Source organism: Odontomachus brunneus, unplaced genomic scaffold, assembly GCF_010583005.1.
Source record: "Odontomachus brunneus isolate Ranch 3 - 2012 unplaced genomic scaffold, Obru_v1 Obru_scaffold_094, whole genome shotgun sequence".
Taxonomy (NCBI): Eukaryota; Metazoa; Arthropoda; class Insecta; order Hymenoptera; family Formicidae; genus Odontomachus; species Odontomachus brunneus.
In genome coordinates this window covers 1277476-1291067 of record NW_022639544.1, presented here as the reverse complement: position 1 = coordinate 1291067, position 13592 = coordinate 1277476, and the positions used below count along the sequence as shown (strand labels likewise).

The following is a 13592-nucleotide window of genomic DNA, read 5'->3' as shown; positions in this document are numbered from 1 at the left end:
AGTTACTTAGATTTGGATGTCATTTTGACGTGTCTGCTACCTGGGAGAGGTCTCAGGCTCGAATCTCAGCAATGCCCATACAGCACAGAAGCTTGCAGCAACATTGCTACAACGTTGCAAGATTGCATATTGCAGTGCAATATTGCAGACTTTGCAGTGACATTAATTTGCAATATTACTTTAGCAATATTTCAGTAATATTTTAAAAAATATTACGAATATAATATATTTTATTTATTTACTAGTTATTTTTGTTACTTGTATTTCAAATTCAGTAATGTTTTATATCAATAATACTTATAGAATAGTACTTAGAATAGCACTCGTTAGTGGCAATCATTAATTTGTCTTATTGCATATTTTTTATACTTCTTATACCGTTTTTTCGGAGAAAATACTTTCTTTAGATTTAATATTTGTACTTGTTTAATTTTCTGGTTTTTTTTTATTTCTTTAAAATATATTCTTAAGCGAAATATCATTTTTTAAAATGATGAAAATAAAACTTTTATTTCGTTCAAGGAAACCATGTCATTTGATTAAACAATACTATTGTGTTAAATAATATTTTTTAAAAGTTTCTCTCAAAATTTAGTAATTCGATTTGTTTAATTTCGATTTTTATGGATTTTTTAATTTTCTTTTGTTGGATTATTTATTATAACATTTTGTTAAAAATGTAAAAGTAATTATCACTGATTTACTACATTACATTAATATTCATCGCATATCGAATGTTGTATTGTTTCAATATCTATCAACAAATTATCCAATAAACAACAAGTAAAAATTATGTAACTATTATTTGGTGTTTGCTAGGTATGTTATAATATACTGTGAACACTATAAGGATACATTATATAAGCATGAATTGTAAGAACATTGTTGGAGTCATCAGAGTCACCGCGTGCGCGCTCGATCGTCAGGTTAAGCAACAGTTTAATGCGGTCAGGACATGGATGGGTGGTCACCAGTGGTATACCGCTTGGGATCGAAATTATCGCAGGAGGATTCATGAAAGTTTGGAATGTGTTGACAACCTTCGATATCTAGTAGTTTATGAGACATGAGAAAATTAGGAATATAAGTATATTTTTGTAAACATTATGATTTTCTCATTTTTCACCTTTGCATAATTCTCAGTATTTGATTACTATCAATATTTAACAGTGATTTTATTATCAGTATTCACCAGAAATTAAATACTGGCCAAAAAATTACTGAATTACTGGTAATATTTAATCACTAATAATTTTTCAGTATTTCTTAGTATGATATTTCTATAAGGGATTTTTACTCAAATTTGTACCGATATATTAACAGTAGCTTTTTCTGAAACGGAGGAACTTGGAAATAATATGTTAGGTAGTTTCCATGCTCAAAACGCCTAATAAAAATGATTAGAAAGCACGATTTTAAAAATTACGAAAATTGTACTGCAGATGAATATCTGAGTGAGGATTCCGACAACGAATCATTCGAGTGCAGACAAAACAGTTCTATTGATAATTTCTTAAGAAATATTGAAAAAAATTGTCAACGTTTTGTTAGTTCCGGAGGCAGACCAAACCCTTATTACTGTCCAAATTATGGCATCAGTATCATTTATTACGTATATATAAGCAATTTCCATTATGTACAGGTGTAATGGCATTCAATAGCGACAATAATGTTGCGTCTTCGGCCAGAAGCGAAGAGTATTTTAAGGGGTTATACTACCCAGGCGCACTGAAAAATGAACGTTTTTTGGGAATTTTTTTCTTGGAAACTATTCAATGGATCAAAATGAAATTTTTAGGCTTTATTATACATGTTTTGAGGTATATAAAAAAATTTTTTATTATAACTTTTGATACAAAATGGCGTCTTGACAAGTGGTAAACGGAACATGTGTTTTTTCCGAAGAGCGAATCTGCGTACATCATAACATTCTCCGAACAGCACCTAGAGCAAAAAAAAAATGTGTCGTTAATCTACATTAGTTTTGCTAGGGAAGTACCCACGATTATACATTTTTATCGAAAATTCGCAAATTGTCGTCAGTTTGAACTTTTTTTCCATTTTTTCGCTAAAAATCGACTTTAAATTGTTAATAACAATTTTAATTATTTATCAATCTTAAAAAGAGTGTGTACTTTTCTAGATAATTTATCTAAGAAGTTACAGTTAAAATTTCAAGTGAATCCGACAAAAATTGAGCGAGTACAGTGTACGCAGTTTTGAAAAATGTAGTTTTGATAAAAACGCATGTAAAGTTTCAAAACGTATTTACTATATGAAATATTTAAAATATCGGCTTGGTAATTTTTTTACCTTTACTCTGCTATCCCAGCATTATATAACTGTCTTTCCAAGCATTCATTTTGTTCTTCTGCTTCTTTTCTGAGCGATGTAAGGTCCTTCCGAGCGCTTTTTCGATGTTTTGATGCTGAGTGGTTTGCGGCTTTTACTCGACGTTCATCAGTTTCCATGATAAAATTGTATAATTCAGAACTGATCCTCAGCTGAAGTGTGCTCATGACATCTAAAAGTCCTCGAAAATCATCGTTGTATGTTATGGCAGCAATGTCAGTGGCGATATCAACCACTGCTTTACCGCTGGAAATTGCTTTTGGCGCAATAGTCCAAACGACGGCATTGAGGCTTTCATTAGCATTTTGAGTGAAACCTCCTAAGCAACGGGAAAGAAGATCGTCTCTTGTCAAATCTTCATAAATTTTTTGAACGGCATCGAAAACTTGCATTGGCATGGCCGGTTTATGAGTATATACATCGAGAGTATGCGAGGCTTTCGCTCTTTGCCAAGAACACCAAGAATCTTTTCCTACTGGACACTTGTCGTGTTGAGGCTTTTCATCTGAAGATATTTTATGGTATAATGTAGCATAGATCTCGTTGCGCATATTCTCCACTGAATCTGTATTTCGACGTATAGCGAGACCATAATACACACTTAATTCATCGATCAATTTACCAGTCAACTTGCCTCGACCTCCAAGATTTTTAACTTCTTTTTTTAAATTACGCAGTCTCGTTCCAAGCCTTTTTTGTACATGTCCAATACATTCTTTCTTGGTAACAGCAAAATTACCATACGGCTTGGCATCTTGAATACTTTTGAATGTTTTGCTGTCACCATCTCCGACGTAATAGGCGTATCGAACGTTATATGTGGACTCGAAACGCGAAAACATTTGCACGACTGCGTCAAGCTCCATTTTCCCTGCACTTCCGCTATGATTTGCATTACAGTATGGTTCGTGTAACTCGTGCCATTCATCATACTCGGCGGTGCCCTCCTTTGTCTGCCAATATTCACACTCTTTGCAGTACTTTGATTTCACACAAATATCTATAACTTTTCCTGAAAACCAACCAATCAAACTTGCGAAGCCATAGAGAGAAGAGAAGCCGCGCTTTCTCCACGAGCCGTCTCCCGACACTGTTAGTCCCTCAAGCTGACCTTTTTCAATAGAAATTTTCTTTTCCTCCTCGGTAGCTCTCCTTAACACTTTTGATTTTACAGCGTCCGTTGCTACAGCTATACTTTGCACGATTTCATCATACGACTTTTGAAAGACCGGTTTTGGGAGGCACATAAAGGCGCAAAATTTACTTATTCCTTGAATTCCGATACCAATAAGTCTCATAGCCAAAGTGAGCCGTCTATTTACATCGTAAGCACGACCATTAATTAAGGGGCTACTGTCAATAGTTGTATTCCCGCACTTTTCACACACAATAACAAGCTTGAATCCAAGGCCACGTTTACACGACTCCAAAAAATTCACACTACCTCCGCATTTTTTACATGCTAGAATTTGCGACAACGTGCTAAAAACAGCAAGAAAATTGATGATTCGATAGACAAATGCAGCATCCACTTCAGTATAATTTTCTGCTGTCGAAGATTTCATTTTTTTTGCTAGCCTACAAACATCTTCAGTGTCGCTTTCGAAGCTGTGACGGTTGGGCGGCTTCCTATTGGCGATTCTGCTCCGACTGGCACGAGTAGAGGACCCTCTCGTCCCTTTTTTATACACTTTCTCACTCATTTTTATAGAAAACAACAAAATAAACACTACCGTAACGTTTATGAGCGCGCAACTCGGAGTAGCACGTGGAACTGTTTACTGCGTGTTTATTCGCAGTCTAACGGTTATTGTAGCGTCCAATATGGCTTCTCTGAGATTTATTAACGCCATCTATATGTATTTTGAAGAAATTAAATTGATTTGTACCAACAAAAATTACCAACAAGCTATAATACATTTAAAATGCCGCGCGCAGGTGAGCGGCCTTTTTAAACGTTTAGGAGCGCTCGAAGTTATCTTGTTAAAAATAGTTTATTGAATTTTCCCCGACAAAATAGTGTTTGCATATCATTCTTGGATAGTTTATGCATCATTTAAGACAATAAAAAAAAATTGAAAAAAAAAATTTGCTGGGTAGTATAACCTCTTAAAAAGCCTGTACTTCTAATTCCTTTGAGGTACAAACGATTTGAAAGATGGCACAAACGGCAGCTATTCGTGCTTTTCCGAATAGCGTTCGCCGATTCCAGATATCTCTGCCATTAATAAAATTACATCTTAACCTTTTGAGAAACCTTGAAAATGCTGTACTACCGGACTTTTTGAGGTACAAACTATTTGAACGGTGATACAAACAGTTGCTATTCGTGCTCTTTCGAATGACATCCGTTGTTTTCTATTATCACAGAAATTGACAAAATTGCTTCTTGCACGTATTTTGAAAAACCTGTACTTCCGGTTTTTTTGATGTAGAAACGATTTGAACGGGGGTGTATATCAGTTGGACACGGGGCAATTGGACACAGTCCAATCACAAGTCGCTGTTCCAAGGGACCCTACAAATGTCTCTAATCACACGGTGCTGTGATTGGCTGTGTCCAAATGCACCATGTCCAAGTGCACCGCTCCCTTTGAACGGTGCACACGGGTGCTATTCGTACTGTTTCGAATAAGATCAATCGTTTTCTATTATCACAATAACTGACGAAATTATGTCTTGCACTATGTCTTGCTATTTTGAAAAGCCCGTACTTTCGATTCCTTTGAGGTACAAACGATTTGATAGATGGTACAAACGGGTACTATTCGTGCTCTTTCGAATGACGTTCGTTGTTTTCTATTATCACAAAAACTGACGAAATCACCTCTTGCATGTATTTTGAAAAGCTTGTATTTACGGTTTCTTTGTGGTACAAGCAATTTGTAAGATGGTACAAACGGGTGCTATTCATGCTCTTCCGAATAGCGTTTGCCGATTCCACATATTTCTGCCATTAACAAAATTACATCTTAACCCTTTGACGAATATTGGAAATGCTGTACTTCCGATCCCTTTAATGTACAAACAATTTGAAGGATGTTACAAACGGGTACAAACAATGCTCTTTCGAATGGCATTAGTCGTTTTGAGACAGCTTAAAAAATGGAAAAAATACCTCTTGAACGTATTTTGAAAAGCCTATAATACCGGATCCTTTGAAGTACAAATGATTTGAAAGGAGGTACAAACGTGTACAAACAATGCTTTTTCGAATGCCGTTAATCGCATTTCGATATATCTAAAAATGGCCGAGTTCTCTATATAGAGTATATGTCAAAATTGAAAAACGCTATATTTTTTAACCCTTTGAGGTACAAACAAAAACGAAAGAGGTACAAACGATGTTCTTTTGAATGGCATTGGCTGTTCTCAGGTAGCTTGAAAAATATTGAGCGTATCTTGAAAAGCCTGTACTTCCGGTTCCTTTGAGGTACAAACGATTTGAAAGGAGGTACAAACGGGTACATACGATGTTCTTTCCAATGACGTTGGCCGTTTTTAAATATCTTAATGTTGGGCGCTGGCGATTTTTTTGCACCTCCATAACTTTTTAACCCTTTAGGTACAAACAAAAAAATGTGATACAAACGGGTACAAACGAGGTACAAACCTATAGTATAAACATATTTTTATTTTTTTTAAGTTGGGCGCTAAGTTCACAGCGATATATTATATCGGTATATATATTCTTTTATGGTAATTATTCCGTAAAGGGGACCTCGCTCTAATCACTTTACTTTTAAGATATGTTGCCAAGGACATCATTCTGAGTAATCTTTAAATAATTTTAATCGGTGGTGATTGCTTGTTAAAAAGTTATCGAAGAAAAATTTTATAAATAGAACATAATTTTGGTACACAGTACCATAATATATATTGAAATTGAACATCGTATATATGAGGGATATAAATTCTCTTTACTTGTTATAGGAACGACAATATTTATTTTTTGATACGTCCGTGTTTATCATAATTGTTCTTTTTTATCTAATGAAAGCGTCGCTCTCTACTGCGAAGCGAGATATTAGCCGATAAGTTGACAAAGTTGACGACGCGTTAGATTATGAAATCTGTCAGACCAACGATATGCAGCGACATGTACATCGTTTATATGTACACAAATTTTCGATTTTGCGAACTTCCTTTAGTTAGACATCGTGATAAGACCATAATAGCGTCAATACGCCGACTTTCGAGGCAGACAACGGCAGAATTATTCGCAGCATCGCAGCAGTATAGATTTTGAGGAAATTTTAAGGATGTGATCTACAGAATGATTTCCTCTATGGGTTTGTGCCTGGAATCGCTAATTAGGTTGAAACTTGCATAAGTATTAGAAGTATATGATTAATCCTTAAATTCTACACTGGTGCGAATTCGCATCAATAAAAATTTCACTTCGTTGCCATTTGTCAGCGAGTTGATATATCGTTTTTCCCCCACTACGACTAACTTATTTAATCCTCCTGAGTGTATTGTGTACGACGCAACCGTTCTCGGAATTATTCCCGCCGAAGCACGCTAAGCAGCGACTGTGAAAATTCGAGTTGGTGCGAATTTCTTTTGTGGAAATAGCGAGTGCGAAATCGATGCCAATGAAATTTTACCTTAATTTCTTCAACAAAGTTTTTGCTCAAATTAAATATAAATATTTTTATATGTATGTACTAGTTTTTATTACAAATTAAATTTCATGAAAAATATATAAATGTTATTATTTTTTCTTTCCCATTGTGTTTTAAGAATACAATTGTAAGATTAAACGTTTTTCTATACAGGGTGTCCCATTTTAATCGATCACCTCAAATATCTCTTGAACAATGCATTTTAGGGAAAAATGTTTCAGATAAAAGTTTTATGATTTCGAAGGGGACATAAAATGATATCATTGGTTTGATCTCGAGTGGCGTCGTCAAGGTCAGGACAAGGTCATTTTGAATTTTTTAAATGGAACTCCCATTTTTTATTACATATTCTTATAGCATAACTCGAGAGCTTTCCAAAACACTACAATAAAATATTTTTTCATTAAATATCTTTTGTTAAAAGACTTCAAAGCTACAATATTGTTGCCATTAGCATTGGTACCCAAGGTGTTCGACCGACAACTAAAACTTTAAAAAAGATTATATGAAGGTCACAATGCTTCGTTGGGACCACCAAGAAGCAGACGTGTGAAATCCCATTAATAAATTTCTTTAATAATTATTAAAAAAATGTATTAATGGGATTTCACACGTGTGCTTCTTTGTAGTCCCGACAAAGCATTGTGACCTTCATATGATCCTTTAGAGTCAATCGGACTCCACATGTTACCCCATGATTTTAAATGATTATTTTCGTTTTCACTATAAAATTTGAAAAAATGAAAATATTAGGAACAGCCTCCAATCGTCTTGACCTTGGTATTTAATGAAAAAATATTTTATTATAATGTTTTGGAAAGCTCTCGAGTTATGCTATAAGAATATGTAATTAAAAATGGGGGTTCCATTTAAAAAATTCAAAATGACCTTGTTCTGACCTCGACGACGCCACTTGAGATCAAACCAATGATATCATTTTATGTCCCTCTCGAAATCACAAAACTTTTATCTGAAACATTTTTCCCTAAAATGCATTGTTCAAGAGATATTTGAGGTGATCGATTAAAATGGGACACCCTGTATATGTCTCGTATTCATGCGTAGAATGTGCAACAATTAAACAATATTTTCCTACATATGTATCGTATTTTCATTTATTTTCCTTCTGAAAAAAGTTCAACATCAAGCTAACATAAAAAATATTTCTTTTTATTTAATTCAATTTGTAATAATTTTTTCTTCAAATACATTTTTTAACTTCAAAAATCTATATAAGCCATTGAATTTTATTAAATTAGAAAAAGTATCGTTAAAAAATAAAGTTATTTTTCTAAAATCTCCTTACGAAAACCTTATTTTTCATCATTAAAATAAATTTGTCATGCAATTTGTGTTTTATCACTAGATTCTAAAATTTGACATAATTTCCTATAAAAAACATATATAACAACTTAATATTTTTTTATCCTTCATAAAAATATTAAGTACTGAAAACGTAAAAAACAAATTCGCACCAGTGTGGAAGTTATGGTTACGCGGTCAGAGTATGGAATTTGATGGTTAAATAGTACCCGAAATTTTAAACGTGTTTTTCTCGAAACGATTTTTCTCAAAATGGTTGCCATGATTTGCGACAAATTAATAAACTGATCGACTTTTGCCTATAGTTGCATGTTTCAAACATATCTCTTTATCGTCCAAACTAGCAAAACTAAAATATATTAACTTTTACTATTTATTTTTAAATTGTCGATTTTTTGAGTATAATTTTTCAAATGTCTAGAAATTGTTGAAAAATAATCTGTTTTTATTAATATCCCTTATTAATATCCCTTATTAATATCCCTAGTTCAAACGATAACTGAATATCTCTAAATTAATAATCTTATTTGTTTTGGTATTTCAGATTACTGTATCTTAAAACAACATGGCAAACATGGAGCAAGGCGCGCTCAATTATACTTCGCAAATTATCTAAGAACTTTTGTATCTTGTATTTTATTTACATGTAAAAATTATGATATTTAGATATTTAGAAAATATGTAGTATTTAGTATACCAAATTGCACATTAATCGCCCGCAGTTCTCGATAAAAAATTACAAAAATAGCCTACGTTTTCAGTCTTCAGACGATATTGCTCCCTTAATTTATTTCTCGAAAGATTAGAGTTTATTATTTTCTTTCTTCATAAAATTATATTATTATTTTTAACATGATTAACGAACAAAAAGATTTATTAGAAGTTACATGCAAAATTATAAAAAATATAAACTTACCGCACGATTAATGTCACCGATGCAAACCCATGTCCGGTTAATTTTATCTTCGACAGCTACTGCCCACTTAGAGTGATCGTGGCTACTTTTAAAATCGATGTCAAATTTATCCAAATTGATGGATAAAACGTTGTACACTCTGCAAAAAAGTTCAAAGAAATTATATTAAAATATATTACATTAACTCATTATAGCTCATAACTAATCTATTAGAATGATTATCTAAGTAACATATGGAATCTACTATCGTAAAAAAAAAACAATTTCTCAATAAAAAAGTTGAAAAAATTATTTATTTATAACAAAATTATTTAACCAATTAAGACTTATTGATTTTTTGTAAAATCTAACAGCGCCACTTGATTTTACATAAAAAAATTACTACAATAATATGTATTACATATATGTCAACTAACTTCTGTTATAAAAAATTAATTATTATTTTTTTTATTGTTGTACTTCTCACAGTCCATTGCTGACTCGGCAGAATATTACGTAGATAATATTATCTAGATAATATTGTCTAGATAAATATCATTATATAAATATTATATATACATATAAAATCTTATATGGCAAAATAAACAATTATTCAAAAGTTGAAAAAATTAATTTTTTATGACAAAATTATTTTACTTAATCGTGAGAGGCAAGGAAGCTTATGTGAAAGAAGCATTGTTTATTTTCAATCAACTGTATCTTCAGATTATGAGAGCTAGGGGACTTACGTAAAATACTCCATTTCTCTTGTCAGTCCTCTAAATCAGATCGCATACATGTAATACATGTTTTTGTAATAATTTTTGCATAGAATCAAATGGCGCTGTCAAATTTCACGAAAAATTATTTTACAACTTAATTATTTAAACAGTTTTGTTATAAAAAATAATTTTTTCAACTTTTCGTATTGAAAAATTGTTCTCTTTACTTCTCTTTACTACTATACTATAAAATAATATAAGATTCCATATGTTATCTAGATGATATTTTTACTAAGTTAGCAATGGGCTGTGAGGATGCAACAATATAAAAAATAATAAATAATTTTTTATAACGGAGATCAGTTAGCATATATGTAATACATGTTACCGTAGCAATTTTTCTGTAGAATCAGGTGACACTGTCAGATTTTACAAAGAATTATTTTGTAACTTAATTATTTAAACAATTTTGATATAAATAATTAATTTTTTCAATTTTTTGTTAAAAAATTGTACTTTTTATGATACTATAAGATTCCATATCTTACCTAGATAATATCTTTGCTAGGTTAACTATAGGCTATAATAGGTTAATATAAAGAAAAAACACTAATTTTTCATAGTATGAATCTACTAATCTACAATAATCTTTCATACTACCAATGTGGAAAAATATTAATTGTTCGGACAATTGCGCAAACTCTCTTTTGAAATACATAAATACGATTATATGACAAATAAAATACATAAAAATATTTCTTATGAAAAAGAAAAAAATCCATCTTACTTTTCACCCATGCAATCCGATGGCAGTCTACCCCGGCCATTCAACCACGTTTCCGCAAATAAATCGGAATTTAGTGTCGGTGCAACAAAATCATCATATAATTCTGTAAAACAATATAAAAAGTATGTAATATGTTAATTGTTTTTCTGTTCTTTTGTTTATAAAATATATTTATTGTACAGAGTGATTTGTACAAAAATGTTTTACAGATATACAGGGTGTCATTTTAATACTTCCTATCTCAATATTTTTTTAAATATACGTTCTACGAAAAAATATTTAAAATAAAAGTTGTAGGAATTTTGTTGAGGCCATAAAAGCTACTATCTGTTTGACCTTGTACGGAGGCGTTAAGGGGGAATTACATACAAAAGACCGTTTTCAAGTTTATTTTTACGAATTTTTTAAACAGAAACGGTAGGATCAATGGATTTGAAATTTGTATAGTGTATTCATTAATGTTCAAAGTATAAGATGAATTTTATTGCATCACAAGAATTTTATTAAATCACAAGAATTTTATTGAATCACAAGAACCGATCCACTTTGTAATTATAAATAAAAATGCAGTCATCCGTTTGCAAGTTCTATGTTTGCTGTTGACATAATTCCGGGCCTCTCACTACTCTGAAATAAAAAAATGAGAAAGATTTTTAAAATATGCGATTATATTATAGCTCGTTTCAAAATAAAGGTAGTGAAGCCAAGTTTGGAAAAATAATAACTGTACAAAGAAAAAAATATCGAAAATAAAACCTTTTCAACTTTTAATCATGTTAAAAAAATGAATAAAATACAATATAACTTTTTGAGGTAGAGACGAAAACTACATGTCTACTGTATATTGTGTAAAAATTTTAAGTTATTCGGTTTAGTAGTTTTTACGTAATCGTATCAATAGTTTAAGAAAATGTCGTTTTCAGAAAAACGCGTTTAAAGTTTTAAGTGTATTTCCATATAGATGGTAACAAAATTTTTGAACTTACAATCTATCTATTGCAAGTGCATAAAATAAGTCCTCATCTTCCTTAAAAAGTTCTTCAGAGGCCACATGTCTTTCACAGCTTTCGAATCTAGCCCTCCGAGCCTCGACGCTATACGCGATCGATACGTTCATCTAATTAAAGTAAAAACATCTCCGTTCTTCTGCCGATTTTCATGCCAATGACTGACAAAATTTTCAAAATAGATATATAGCATATCTTTCGTTAAAAATAGCAACGGCTAGAAATGTCGCTATTTCTATTGTTTTTAAGCCTGCGTGTAAATGTTTTAATACGATGTGCCAAATCATCGCATTGAGACATTCGTTATTATTTTGCGTGTTTGCACCTAAACATCTCATCAGAAGGTCGTCTCTTGAAAGATTCTCGTATATTAGCTTTATTACTTCGAGAAATTTTTCATTTAAAGGCTGGTAATCGTGTTTAAAATCATCTAAAGTTCCCTGCATCTCAGCACGTCGCCACGCATACCAGCTTAATGGATTCGGCGTTAAGGCTTAGTGTCGCTCGAACTTTTATAAAAATAAATGACCTAAATTTCATTTCTCGTATCTTCCACCGAGTTCGGATACCGTCTAATAGCCAATCCATAATATTTCATGAGATCGTGGCTAGTTCTGTCTGTTAAATTTCCAACTCCTTTGCCTCCGATTCTTTCATTATTTTCTTTTGCATTTCTCAATCTTGTACCCCTTCCTTTCTGTACGTAACATCTGATTTGTCTATCTAGATAAGCGAAAAGGACCTTCGCGCGACTTGGTAACGATATTTCAGGCCTGCACGCCTTTGTATTCAAACCGTTCCTGCTCCGTCAATTTTTCGATATTCTTCTTCTAATTTACACAAATATTTTTAAATGTATATATTTTAAAAATATGCAATAAAAAAAGAATGGCCAAAACATTTTTTTCATGTAATTCCCCTTTTAACGTCACACCAAATTCAACTTGACCTTTTAAATGGAACCCCCTATCTTTTACTGCATATTTTTATAGTTTATCTCGAGAGCTTTCCAAAATTGCAATAACGTATTTTTTCATTATGTACTTTTTGAGTAATGAAACTTGAATGTTACAGTATTGCCGGCATTAGCATCATCCAAGATATACTACGCGGAAGTTACTCGGTCGGATTTATACCTCTTTCGTGTATGTGTATTGTGTATGTGTGTGTCTTGTATGTGTGTGTGCTGTATGTGTGCATGCGTGCATGTGTGAGTGCGTGGGTGTGATGTGATGGTCTTCAGTCCTTATCTGTTCCTGAACTTGTTATCATAAACATCCAGCCAATCACCTATGCATTAAACTAGGTCGAATTAGGAAAAAGTTTGCGGATCAAAATCTAATAGGGTGAAAAATTTGCTACTCACGAATGCAAGCACAATGCAATAAAATTTTTTGAAATCAACATCTTCAAGTCGCGCAACGCGCCCAAAGTTTTTGATTTTTTATACAAAATGTGAAATGTTATGAAAAGATCAAAATAAAGTGGGAATCATCAGAAGGCGATGAAACTCAGTATCAAAGGTCAGACAAATAGTAGCCTTTTATGGTCTCTTCAAAACCATACAATTTTTATATTAAATATTTTTTTGTAAAACGTATATTTTTAAAAATATTAAGGTGGAAAGTTTTAAAATAAATACCTTATATATATATATATATATATATATATATATATATATATATATACAGGGTGTTCGGAAAGTACCGGGACGCCCGAATATCAGGAAAAATATAAGTTTTACAAAAAAATGTTTCAGACAAAAGTTGTGGCGTTTAAAAAGATGTATTTACTGATCACATCAGTTTGACCTTGGGTTGCGTAGCGAAGGTCAGGTCAAGGTCACATTAATTTTTTTAAATGGAACACCCCATTTTT

At 32.2% G+C, this 13592-nt stretch overlaps 1 protein-coding gene across 1 annotated transcript in view; it reads right to left on the bottom strand.

The window, feature by feature from the left end:
- LOC116848377 (plancitoxin-1) overlaps positions 1–13592 on the bottom strand; it is a 476759-nt gene that overhangs the window by 58658 nt on the left and 404509 nt on the right. The window contains exons 7-8 of the mRNA XM_032824380.1: positions 10708–10810; positions 9220–9358 (exon numbers count right to left, since the gene is read on the bottom strand). Of these exons, the coding sequence (XP_032680271.1) occupies positions 9220–9358; positions 10708–10810 (242 nt within the window). The remainder of the gene's footprint in view (positions 1–9219; positions 9359–10707; positions 10811–13592) is intronic.